This window comes from Sciurus vulgaris (assembly GCF_902686455.1).
Source record: "Sciurus vulgaris genome assembly, chromosome: 11".
Lineage (NCBI taxonomy): Eukaryota > Metazoa > Chordata > Mammalia > Rodentia > Sciuridae > Sciurus > Sciurus vulgaris.
Window position 1 is genome coordinate 14263643 of NC_136472.1, and position 12638 is coordinate 14276280.

Consider the following 12638-nt stretch of genomic DNA (forward strand, 5'->3'; position numbering starts at 1 on the left):
CAGAATGAATCAAACGCCATTACCCTATGTAAATGTATGATTACACAAATGGTATGCCACTATTTCATGTACAAACAGAGAAACAACATGTATCCCATTTGTTTACAATAAAAATAAATTTTAAAAAAAACTAGTGAACTGAATTAACAGGATATGACAAGGATCATACTTCATGACCAAGTGGGATTCATCTCTGGGCTGCTAAGATGGCTAAATATACAGAAATGAATTACTATGATATACCACATCTTGTGAATTAATATAATATACCACTTTGTGTTTTTTTTTTAATTTTTTTCTTTCATTTGTTCCTTTTAGACATCTGTGACAGTAGTGTGTATTCTGGTGTATTATACATGTATGGAGTATGACTTCTCATTCTTGTGGTTGTCCATGATGTTGACTTATACTGGTCATGTACTCAAATATGAACATAGGAAAGTTATGTCCGGTTATTCTGCTGTCTTTCCTATTCCCATTCCTGCTTCTTTTCCTTCATTCCCCTTTGTCTAATCCAATGAATTTCTATTCCCATGCCCCCCTTATTGTGTGTTAGCATCCACCCATCAGAGAGAATATTCAGACTTTGGTGTTTGGGGATTGGCTTATTTCACTTAGCATGATAGTCTCCAGTTCCATCCATTTACCAGCAATTACCATAATTTCATTCTTCTTTAAGACTGAGTAGTATTCTATTGTGTATATATGCCACATTTTCTTTATCTGTTCATCTGTTGAAGGGCACCTAGGTTGGTTCCATACCTTAGCTATTGTGCATTGAGTTGCTATAAACACTGATGTGGCTACATCACTGTAGTATGCTGATTTTAAGTCCTTTGGATGTATATCAAGGAGTGGGATAGCTGGGTGAAATGGTAGTTCTGTTCCAAGTTTTCTGAGCAATCTCCATACTGCTTTCCAGAGTGGTCATTTTCATAAAAAAAAAAAAAAAAAAAAGTCTCAACAAACTAACTAAAAAGGGGAGGTTGGAATTATGTCAGTTAATAAAGTTCAATGTATCAGAACAGAGAACCCAGAAAGAAACCAAAACATATCCACTCAACTAATTTGTGAAAATAACACCAAGAAAACACAAAAGGGGAAGATTGTCTCTTCAACAAATAGTGCTGCGAAAAGTGGTGTCCACATCCAAAAATATGAAATCGGGCCTTTATCTTACACCATATACAAAAATCAACTCAAAAATTGTTTCAAGATTTAAACATAAGCCCCCAAACTATTAGATGCCTAGAAGAAAACATAAGAGAAAATATTGGCCAGGACAATGGTTTCAAGGACCTAATACCAAAATCATGGGCAACAAAACAAAAATAGGTAAGTGGGACCACATCAATCTAAAAAGCTTCTTCACAGGAAAGCAAATGGTTAGCAGAGTGAAAACACAAAAGGACAATTTAAAAAGGAACGAAGAACCTGATTAGGCATTTCTTCATACAAGACATACAAACAGCCAATAGATAAATGAAAAGATGCTCAATGCCACTAACCATCAGGGAAACGCAGATCAAAAGCACAACGAGGCATCAACTTGTGCATGTTCGGATGGTTACTATGAAAAACCAAAGACAACAGATTTGGAGACAGGGACAGCCTTGTATATTGTTGATGGGAACGCACAGCAGCACAGCCACTGTTGAAAACAGTAAGATCTCTCCTCCTGAAATTAAACAGTAAAGCTCCCATGTGAGCTAGCAATTCTATTTCTTTTGGTGTTTTTTTTCCAAAGAATTGAAGTGGGTTCTGGAAGAGAAGTCTACACTCTTAACATTCCTTGCAGCACTATTCACAACAGCCCAGATGGGGAAACACCCAAATGTCCATTAAAGATGAAAGCATAAAGAAACCGTGGTTTATGCACATAATGGAAGACCATTCAGCCTTTAAAAGGAAGGAACTCCTTCAGTATACAACAACATGGATGAACTCTGGTGGCATCATGCGAAGTAAAATACGCCGGTCACAGAATGACAAACACCACATGATTCCTTATGTGAGGTACTCAAACAGTCAAACTCACAGAAGCAAAGAACAAAACCATGATTGCCAAAACAGGAGAGGGAGGAAAAAGCTAATCAATAAGTATAAAGATTCAGTAATGCAGGTTAAATAATCTCAAGAGACCTACCGTGCAACATTTTGCCTATGGTTAATTATATCATATTATACACCTAAAAGTCTGTTAAGAGGTTAAATCTCATGTTAAATGTTTTTATCACAATAAAACAAAAAAATGTTTAAAGAGAAGTAGTTGAATCAAAAGTTGTTAAGAAAAAAAACTGAATATGTCATGTCTACACGTAAAACAAAAAATATCTCTTGAATCATTACTCCAATGCCTAAGAATGAGCATCTTTTCTCCCCCGGTGCTGGGAATTAAACCCAGGGCCTTACACATGCTAGGCAAGCACTCTGCCACTGAGTCACATGCCTAACCCAAATTAGCATCATCTTTGTTTCCAATAATTATGCGAGTTCTTCTTGTTAGGGTTAATTTAATACAAATCCAACTTTTTTCTTGAGTCTCACAATTATGCCTGAAGGTCACACACTGTCATTTGAGAATTCCTATATCATGCCCACGTAGATCTCCCTAAAGGTCCTGACTCTACGTAATAAGACCCAGGGTAACAAATTTGAAAAGCGGGTAATTACTGTGCTTCAGCCTGGGTCTCTTGACAAATCTCTTGCTCCAATGTCAACCTTCAAAACTCCAGCTCCCATTCCTGGTTAGTGTCCAAGGTTGAAACTATTTCTTTTGTTTCCAAAAAAAAAAAAAAAGAAAGAAAAAAGAAAAAAAAAAAAAAATACCCCTGGCCTTTGATTATTCCCTTCACCAGCTTCACTCATTAAGATGAGTGGAAAGCTGGGGTGGTGCACGCCTGTAATCCCAGGGACTCGTGAGGAGAAGCAGGAGGATTGCAAGTTCAAGGCCAGCCTCAGCAACTTAATGGGACCCTGTCTCAAAATTAAAAAAAAAAAAAAAAAATAGAAAGGGCTGAGGATGTTGCTCAATTATAAAGTGACTTAGGGTTCAATCCCCAGTACCAAAAAATAAAGATGAATGAAACACAGGATGCTGTACTTGCAGGCGACATGCCCCTGAACAGTGAAGTAATGACAATCCCCAATACTGTCCCTCATTTTTGTCCAGATGGCCTCTCCACTATTTCTGGTCATTAAATTCAGACGCAAAGTTATGATGCTGTTTATTACGGATACGCTAAGAAAGGTTTTTGCATATATTTTTCTCAAAAGGAAAACGCTGGAACTAATTAAAACGAACTCTCACATTTCTTGATGTCCCAAAGATTATACATGTAGCTTTGTTTTTTCCAACTTGACATTCAGAAAGATTCTTTCCTGTTTCTCATAGAGTTTGGTAAAACTGAGACTCCTCTATTATTGGAATGTAGCAGGGAGGAAAAAATGATGATTTATCTCTAGGCTCTCATTCGACACTTCTGGCCACCAAATATGTAGGCATGTTTCTTTTCCACCAGCAGTTTTTCCGTTTTCAGTGGACACCAAATGAACGTCCTACAATTTAATTCAATTGTGATCCTATCTACCTGGAGATAGTATCAGATGCCACAAGATGGTCTCGCACTTCAGATGCCAATAGCAAACCAATAAAAAATCAAAGGATCCCATGCCCTCCTGCTCCTTCTCTGCTTCAATTATTTGTTAGAATATCTCACAGAATGGGGAAAAAAAACCACTTTTACAATTACCTGTTTATTTTAAAGGAATAACATCTAAATGAAGAGATGCATGTGGTAAGATATGGGGATAGAAGCATGGAGTGTCTGTGCCGTTTTGGGACAATTTCCAAATCCTGCATGTGTCCAGTAATCTGGAAGCTCTCTGAATCCTGTCCTGTGGACAGGGTGAGGTTGGAAATCTCATTACGTAAGCATGCTTGATTAAATCACTAGACACTGACCATCACCTTGAGTTTTAGCCCTTCAACTCTCCCCAGAGGTGTGCACAAATCTCTGGTCACAAGGTTGGTTCTGCTGGAAACCAGCCCCTGCCCTGAGGCTGCCCAGGAGCCCCCAATCCCCACTCATCTCATGAGCACGAAAAGAGATGCTTCCATTTTGGAAAGTCCAAGGGGTTTAGGAAGTATGTGCCATGGACTGAAAGACCAAATATATATTTTCTTATCATAAATCACAATATCACTGTTGTATTTCTCAAGTTCTCTTTCTCCCCGAATCCCAAGGACTGAAAGAGTACAGAAAACTAACTGTGTACTAGTACCAGGGACAGGCAGAGTGTTGAGATGGGTGGACTTCATTGAAAATAATCCTTTGGGGGCTGGGGTTGTAGCTCAGTGGAAGAGTACTTGCCTAGCACAGTGAGATACTAGGTTCAATCCTCAGGACCACATAAAAATAAAGGTATTGTGTCATTCTACCATGAAAGACAGGAAGGAAGGAAGGAAGGAAGGAAGGAAGGGAGGGAGGGAGGGAGGGAGGGAGGGAGGGAGGAAAAACAATCCTTTGAGTTGATTTTTCAGATATTAGTCTCTCTGCAAATATACTCTGTATGTTCACATGCAAATATTTAAAATTTATTACTGAGTTCCATACATAGATTCAGTATTCACCTGGAAATTTCAGAAAGATGTGGTCCACTACCTAATGTGGAAAAATACACTAAAGTATGTATGTGCAATGGGGGTCCAGTGTCCAGTGTTGCAATGGCTCGTGACTAATAGAAGAATAATTCTGTGATCTGAGTCATCATTCCAATGAGAATTACAATTGTTTTGATGAAAATTCCAACTATGTTTTGTCACTCTTATATCTCAGAAAAGGAGGGGGTACCATGTAGGGGGAGGGGAAAGGGAAAAATGGTAGGGAAACAAAGGGCAGAGGGAGAAAGAAGAGTTGTTTTTCCTGGAGGCCAGGAAATGATTTTTTTTCAATACTTATATCTTAATGGTTAGATAAAATATGAATGAGGAGGGAAGATAAGGAGGATACAAGAGGAGATGAGAAAACAGGAGAGCAGGTAGAAGAAACGGCTGTTCCTGGAGGTAGGTGAGAGGCCCAATTGTGTTGGGGTCAGGGGTATGCTGTGTTGCTTTCAGCATCTAACACCTTTGCTGTGACATTCAGATATATCCCACATGTGGTTCACCCAGTGCCCGGTTTGTCACCTGGAAGGCTAAATGGCATTTCTCTTTTAGTTCAGTTCTCCAAGTCATTGGTATTTATTTTAGAATTCACTTCAGGGCTGGGGAAAACAGAGCGGTAAAAAGAGGGATAAACCAAGTTTGTTATTCTTTGAGGTCTTCTTCCCCAAACTCTAAGCTAATATTACTTTTCAGGATCCTCAAATAGATGCTCCACGCTTTGGATCTAAAGTTTATGACTTCATTCATGGGAGAGATGGAGGGATTAGGCCTATATCCTTTTCCCTGGAACCAGAATCAATCTAGCTATTCTTTTAAATTGAACTGAGTTCTTTCTCACTATGATTTTTTTGTCTTACTTTTGTTTTACAGTCTCACAAAAATAAAGCTGCTTTTTATTCTTCCTGAGAGTCCCTGCATCTCTACATTTCCTGTTCTCAAAGCTAAAATTAGAGGTGTGGAGGTTTTATCGAGCCCAGATTTCATACTGTGTATGACTACAATCCAAACACAGATTGACTTGGCAGGTACAAATTATGCAGTAACCAGATTCAGTTGCTGTCCTGACCACCTTTTGAAGTCAAAAAGTAGGCATCACCCAAAGTTGCGTTTCCATCATGAAATATATCAGAGTTGGCAGGACTCCTGCATTTGGAGCTAACCTTAGTTCCTCCAAAATCCCTCTTCTTATCTTGGCTGAGAGATGGATCCCAATCACACTGTGTCATAGACCAAGTAAGGTGGGCAGTAACTCCAGTCCCTGGGTGCTGGTCTCTTGGAAAGAAAGTCTGCATTCTTCATGGTTTCGGCACATATACAGACATTACACTGACTTTACATCACTACTGGAAGCTTTGTTGGCTCTAGACCCCATTTGTTCAATTCACCTAAAACGTTTACTAGCTGAATTGTTGTTCTGATTCTTATGGTAATTTGGTATTTTCATCTTTGGTTCTTTTACAGGATCTACACCTAGTCTCCCTAGACTTCCCTTTTATCTCTTGTGTTCTCATTAACTGGTGCCATTTTCCCACGGAGCTCACTTCTTAAAATCTCCTCTCAGAACAGTGGAATACAGGAAGGGAATTGAAGGGAAGAGGGAAAGAAGAGGAAATGCGAAATGAAATTGACCAAATTATGCTATGTGCATGTATGAATATATCACAGTGAATTCCACCTTTATCTGTAATTATCATGCAGCAATTTTAAAAACACAATAAATAAGGAAGACCAGTAAAGTAAAGGAACAGGATCAGGGGAAGGAAAAAAGATAGGGAGACTGGAAATACTGGGAATTAAAATAGAGCAAATTATGTTATATGCGTTTATGAATATGTCAAAATGAACCCGAGGCTGGGGATGTGACTCAGTGGTGGAGTGCTTGCCTAGCAGGCACAAAGCCCCAGGTTCAGACCCCAGCACTGCAAAAAATAAAGATGAACCCCAATATCACATATGACTCTAATGCACTGATAAAAGCGTTTTTAAAATATCCTCTTGTATGTTTATGGTCTTGATGATGGTGATGGTTCAACTAGTATATACTTATCAAACAGACTCATTAAGACTTATACACTAAATAGGCATAGCTTTTTATATGCTGATCATATCATAATAAAGTAGCTTTAAAAACATCTCCCCAAGATTTTTCTGTTTCAATCCTCTGCCCCTTTGGAGGGACGGTTCCTGTAGGTTTTTGTTTATTGTGTCCACTTTCCTCTTAGAAAATGGCTTGATTAGAAGGTAGAGTAAAATTGGATTCTGTCAGGAAATGAATTGGAAAGGAGTAAGAAAATAATTTATAGAGGGTTCTGAATAGCAAGTGGGGATTTTGTTTGTCTTTAATAAGAATTATATTTTTGTGCGAGTGATGGGTTGTCATACGTATTGAATTGATGACCATAGTTAAGACATGGCATCTCCTCCCCTAGTTACCTTTTAATGATAAAAGCATCTGAAATCTCTTCTCTTTAAAACTTCCGATACAGTATATGGTATGTGAAGAGTGGTTCATTAAATTGTCTTACTTCTTCATACAGCATAATATCCTCCAGGTTTATCCATGTGGTCTCAAATGACAGGATCTCCTTTTATGGAATGAATAATAATGCGCACACACACACATTCACCATCTGAGACGCTTGATTGTTAATGTTTCTTGGCTGTTGTGAATGATGCTACAATGAACACAGAAGTACAGCTATCGCTCTGAGACACCGATTTCATTTCCTTCAGATCTATAGGCAGCAGTGAGACTACTGGATCATATGGTAGTTCTATTTTTAACTTTTTTGAGAACTCCATACTGTTTTCCACAGCAGGTATATTAATTCACATTTCCACTAGCCGTGTAACAGTGTTCCCTTTCTTCTCGTCTTCACCAATGTTTGTTACCTCTGGTCTCTTTCATCATAGCCACCATAGCAGGTATGAGGTGACATCTCATTGTTGTTTTAACTCGCATTGCTCTGATGATGAGTGATGTTGGGTATTATTTAATATACCTGTTGGCAATTTGTATGTCTTCTTTGGAAAAAAAATATATTCTCAGATTCTTTGCAGGGTTTTTAATTGAAAGAATTTTTTTTGCTGTTTAGTTTAGTGGCGTGAATCTATTCTCTATTTTGAATACTGACCCCTTATCAGATACATGGCATACGAATGCTTTCTCCCATTCCACTGTGTTGACTTTCATTTCATGGTTTCCTTTGCTGTGCTGAAGGTGCTACTGATGAAGTCCCACCTGTTTATTTTTTCCTTTTCTACTTGTTCTGTTGGTATCATATCTGAAAGTCATTACCAAGAACAATGTCAAGGAACTTTCCCCTATGCTTCATATTTAAGTCATTAATCCACTTTCACGTGGTTTGCTTTTGTTTGTTTGTTTTGATATAGAGGCAAAAAGGGTCTGATTTCATTCATTTGCACATCAACAGTATGATTTAAGCTGATCATAACCTAACCAGCCTTCATCACCACAACAAAAAACAATTAGCTATCTACAAATAAAAATAGCCCTGAGAGGATTCAAGATGCCAGTCAGGAACCTATAACAGCATGGAGCTAGAAAAAGAAAATGTAGTATGGGAAAGATTGCTGGGGAGGTCAGGTCACTAGAGACATCTGTAAATGACTAGAATCAAAGAAGTGGGCTATCTGTATGGACCATAAGCAGTGTCAACAGAGTACCCCATGGCCTCCTCTCTAAAAGGCCATGCTACATGGGCATTTGCCACAGAGAAACTCAATAGCCCCTGTGACAGCCACTGACTCCTGCACCTTTCAAGGTCACTGGAGGACCTTATGATGTGAATTGGCACCAATCCCAGTGTCCTGCTCCATAGAGGACACCTGCAGCCTTCACCACTGAGGCAAACAACAGCCATGGGCTGGATGACCTGAGGATGGAGACACTGCCCACCCTGTGCCAAAGGAGGTGCTGTTGCACAGTGTGAGGAGAAGGTGACCATTCTCTCTTCAAACGGTGTGAGCCTTGGACCATGCCTTGGACCATGCCTTGGACCATGCCTTGGACCATGCCTTGGACCCATGCCTTGGACCATGCCTTGGACCCATGCCTTGGACCATGCCTTGGACCATGCCTTGGACCCATGCCTTGGACCATGCCTTGGACCCATGCCTTGGACCATGCCTTGGACCATGCCTTGGACCATGTCTTGGACCCATGCCTTGGACCATGCCTTGGACCCATGCCTTGGACTATGCCTTGGCTATTCTGTGTTTACCCACAGACCCCAGCCCCACTGCCACTCCTCGCATACCTACACTCCAACCCCTGGCTCTGTCACTGCTTTGTGTATACCTATTCTCCAGACCAAACTGTGGCACATGCACGTTAGATGCCAGTGTCACCACCAATGGAGAGTTCCCACAAGCTTGAGTGGCACTAAGAGGGACTTTCTCTCAGTCATGACATCACGAATCATGACATCATGCCATAGTATCATGATACCATGAATCATGAAAGTTCGGCTTGGTTGACGGTTGCTATGTCCATTTTGGTCACCCCCAGGGCAAGGGGGGCTATGTTCACTAATATGCTGTACTAATTATCTGTTGATGCATAAAATATTACAATATTTATTTATAGTCACATAGTCATTTATTATCTCACAAAGTTTTTGAGGGTGAGGATCTGGGAGCAGATTAGCTGGGTGATTCTGGCACAGGGAGTTTTGAGATGTTGCAGTCAAAACATTGGCTGGGGCTCCTGTCACCTGAAGGCTTGGCTTGACTAGGGCTGGAGGGTCTGTGCCCAAAAGCTTCACTTACGTGACTGTTGGCCAGAAGCATCAGTTCATCCTCGATCATTCAGAGGAAGCCTCAGTTTCTTTTCACATGCACATCTCTATAGAGCTTCTTGATTGTTCTGAGGACATGATAGCTTTTCCCTCAGTGAATAAGACACAATTTCTTTTATGATCCAGCCTCAGAAGTCAGATACCTTCACATCTGCCACATTCTATTTGCAAGAAATGAATTGCTAAATACAGTTCTCACTCAGAGGGAGAAGAATGAGGCTCTACTTTTTGGAGAGGAGAGTGTCAAAGAATCTGGTGAAAAATCCCCACAAAATGGATAGACATATGTTGAAACCACCACAGCCCACTGGAAGGCAAACACCAGACTTTTTAATCATGGCAAGCTTTCTGGAAAGATAAATAGATCCCAATAGTATGATGCATATGATTATAACATACCAGTAATGCATGTGGCATAGTGTTAGTGTAGAACATACAGACTGATTTATGGAACAGGGTGAGCAGCCAGAAAACAGAACTTAGCATTTAAGTGCATTTAGTAGGTGATGAGGATGGCATCTGAGTTCAGTGCATAAAGGAAAAGTGATTTGAAAATTATGCTGAAGTAATTAGTTACCTATTTGGGGGGAAAAAGTTAAACACTCAGCAAAGCATACAACAGTGTAAAATCCAGAGTGATCCATTAAGTCCCATGTAAAATTTCAAAGATAAAGCAGCAAAAACAAAACAAGTGAATATGTTCATGATTTCAGGATGACATTTCTGAATTTATTTATTATAAAAATGGAATATTACAAGGTAAAATTTGACACATATATGAATGTATACATAAAATCATTAATATAGTCTCAAAATATTTTCCACAAATTTTAGGAATTGTGGACATACAACACGAAGACTTAAAAGTTGATCCTAAAATTTTTAAATGCCTTCGAAAAATGCCCCCAAAATTACAAATGGCCACAAAATACATGAGAAGATGAATTTAATTAATAAAAAAATGCAAATAAGATAAATAGTTGCCATTGTAAAACCATCAAATTGATGAACGGGAAAGAGAGAGAGAAAACAGAAAGAAGGGAAGGAGAGAGCTAGGAAAGAAGGAGTAAAGAAAGAAAATTCATTTCTCATTCAAATGAGAAGAAAGGAGTGAAGATGTCATTTTCTAATTTTCAATTTTGGAAACATTACAGTAAACATTCCCAAGGATTAGTCTACAGAAGGGGAGAAAAGATCTTATGAATGGAAACTTGAAAAATCATTAGGGTTCTTAGAAGACATAAATTTTAGTTATTCTCTAAGTATTAGTTGAATGCCTATTATGGCAAAGCTGTATATACTGTTCTGGGAAATACAACACAAAAACCCAGCAAAGTTATTTGCTATCATCTAGATGAATTTAACAGGTGGATAAATATATACTGAGTGTCTATCCTAGCTAAGCACTAGGGATGGATTAGTGTGCTAAATACACAAATACCTGTCTATGGAGAACGTACTCCAAGTGATGAAATATCACCTTCAGGAGCTTGCTCTATCTTTGGGAGTGAGAAAGAGAAGATGGAGCAGGAGGAAGTAGTAAATATTGAAGTCATCTAATCCCTCACCGTACCATTTCCTGCCATTTGCATGAGACCAGAAGCCCATTTCCTACTGCAACAAATGTCTTCTCACTACCTTGTTCAGTGCATCTTTCAGCTCCTTATTTCTCATGCTGTAGATCAAAAGATTCAAGACAGGGGTGACAAAGGTGTAGACAACAGACACCACGCGACCCATCTCTGGGTTGTAGCTAGAGCTGGGGTGTAAGTAGATGAGGCTACAACAACCGTACTGGAGAAGAACCACGGTCAGGTGAGAGGAGCAAGTGGAGAAGGCTTTGTTCCGTCCTTCGGCTGAGCGGATCTTCAAAATGGCAGTCATCACTGAAGATGTAGGAGATGGAGATCAGGGAAAAGGGGATGGTGAGGATGATGACGCTGACGATGAAGATCATAGCTTCTTGCATCTGAGTATCCCCACATGCCAACCTCAGGATAGGCAGCACATCGCAGTAGAAGTGGGTGATTCTGTTGTGGCCACAAAATGGCAGATGGAAGATCAGAACTGTCAGTTGTAAGGCTAGGATGAAACCAAGGACCAGGGCTCCCACAGCCAGCTGGGCGCACAGCTGCCGTCTCATGATGAAGGTATAACGCAAAGGATCCTGGATTGCTACGAACCGATCATAAGCCATGATCCCTAAGAGGATACAGTCAGCACTACCCAGAAAAACAAAGAACATCTGAGTGCCACAACCAGTGAAGGAGATGGGAACCCTCCCCACGGTCACCAGGTTGACCAAAGCCAGAGGGGCGACAGTGGAAGAGTAAAAGATCTCCAGCACTGCCACGTTGGCCAGAAAGAAATACAAGGGACTGTGGAGCGAAGGCTCAGCCCAGACAGTGAGAGAGATGGTGGCATTACCAAAGAGGCTGCCAGCATACAGTAGGAGGAAAAGCACAAAAATAACCATCTGGACCTCCAGGATGGGGGAAAATGGGTGAAAGTGGAACTGGACCTCTGTGGTTTGGTTTTCATCCCCCATAAAAGTAGCCCATTGGATTTCTAGGACAAAAGAAAACCAGTATATTTAGGAAAGAAAGTGCTGTGTCCTTCATTTCAAGGATTTCTGTTGGTTTTTTTTTTTTTTTTTGAGAATCTCTATCTCTTTGTTGAAATGATCTTTTGCTTCCTGCAGGTGCTCTTTCAGCTTATTGGTATTATCATTCATTGCCTGCATTTGCTTTCTTATCTCATCCTTTGCTTCGCGAATCATCTTAATCATGTATAATCTGAAGTCCTTTTCTGACATTTCTTCTAACATACTGTCATTGGATTCTATTACTATAGAATCTAGATTTGTTTGGATCATTTTCTTCCCTTGTTTTTTCATGTTGTTCATGTATCTTCCCCTCTAGCAGTGCAGATCTGGGGTATTGCAGATCTCCCCCTATAGGCTTATAGTGGCCCTATAGGTTTCCAAAACCCTTTCTTTAAGGGGAGATCAATATTAGCAGTGCCCAAATCAGAAACTATGCAATCCTAGACCAAATAGCCCCTATGGGGACAATAACAAAATTGTCATAATAAACAAAATGAGTTCAAATGTTATCTTCGGTAAAACAAACAGGTTTGCAATAACCTGTTTG

The 12638-nt window shown here is 39.8% G+C and overlaps 1 protein-coding gene across 1 annotated transcript; it reads right to left on the bottom strand.

Moving 5' to 3' along the window:
* Positions 1 to 10277: 10277 nt before the first annotated feature.
* Positions 10278 to 12098, bottom strand: LOC306639017 (olfactory receptor 10V1-like). Its single transcript, XM_079102460.1, is given in 2 exon segments — positions 10278 to 11373; positions 11375 to 12098. Coding segments are annotated over 2 exon segments (936 nt in total). The 5' UTR covers positions 12035 to 12098; the 3' UTR covers positions 10278 to 11097.
* Positions 12099 to 12638: the final 540 nt, after the last annotated feature.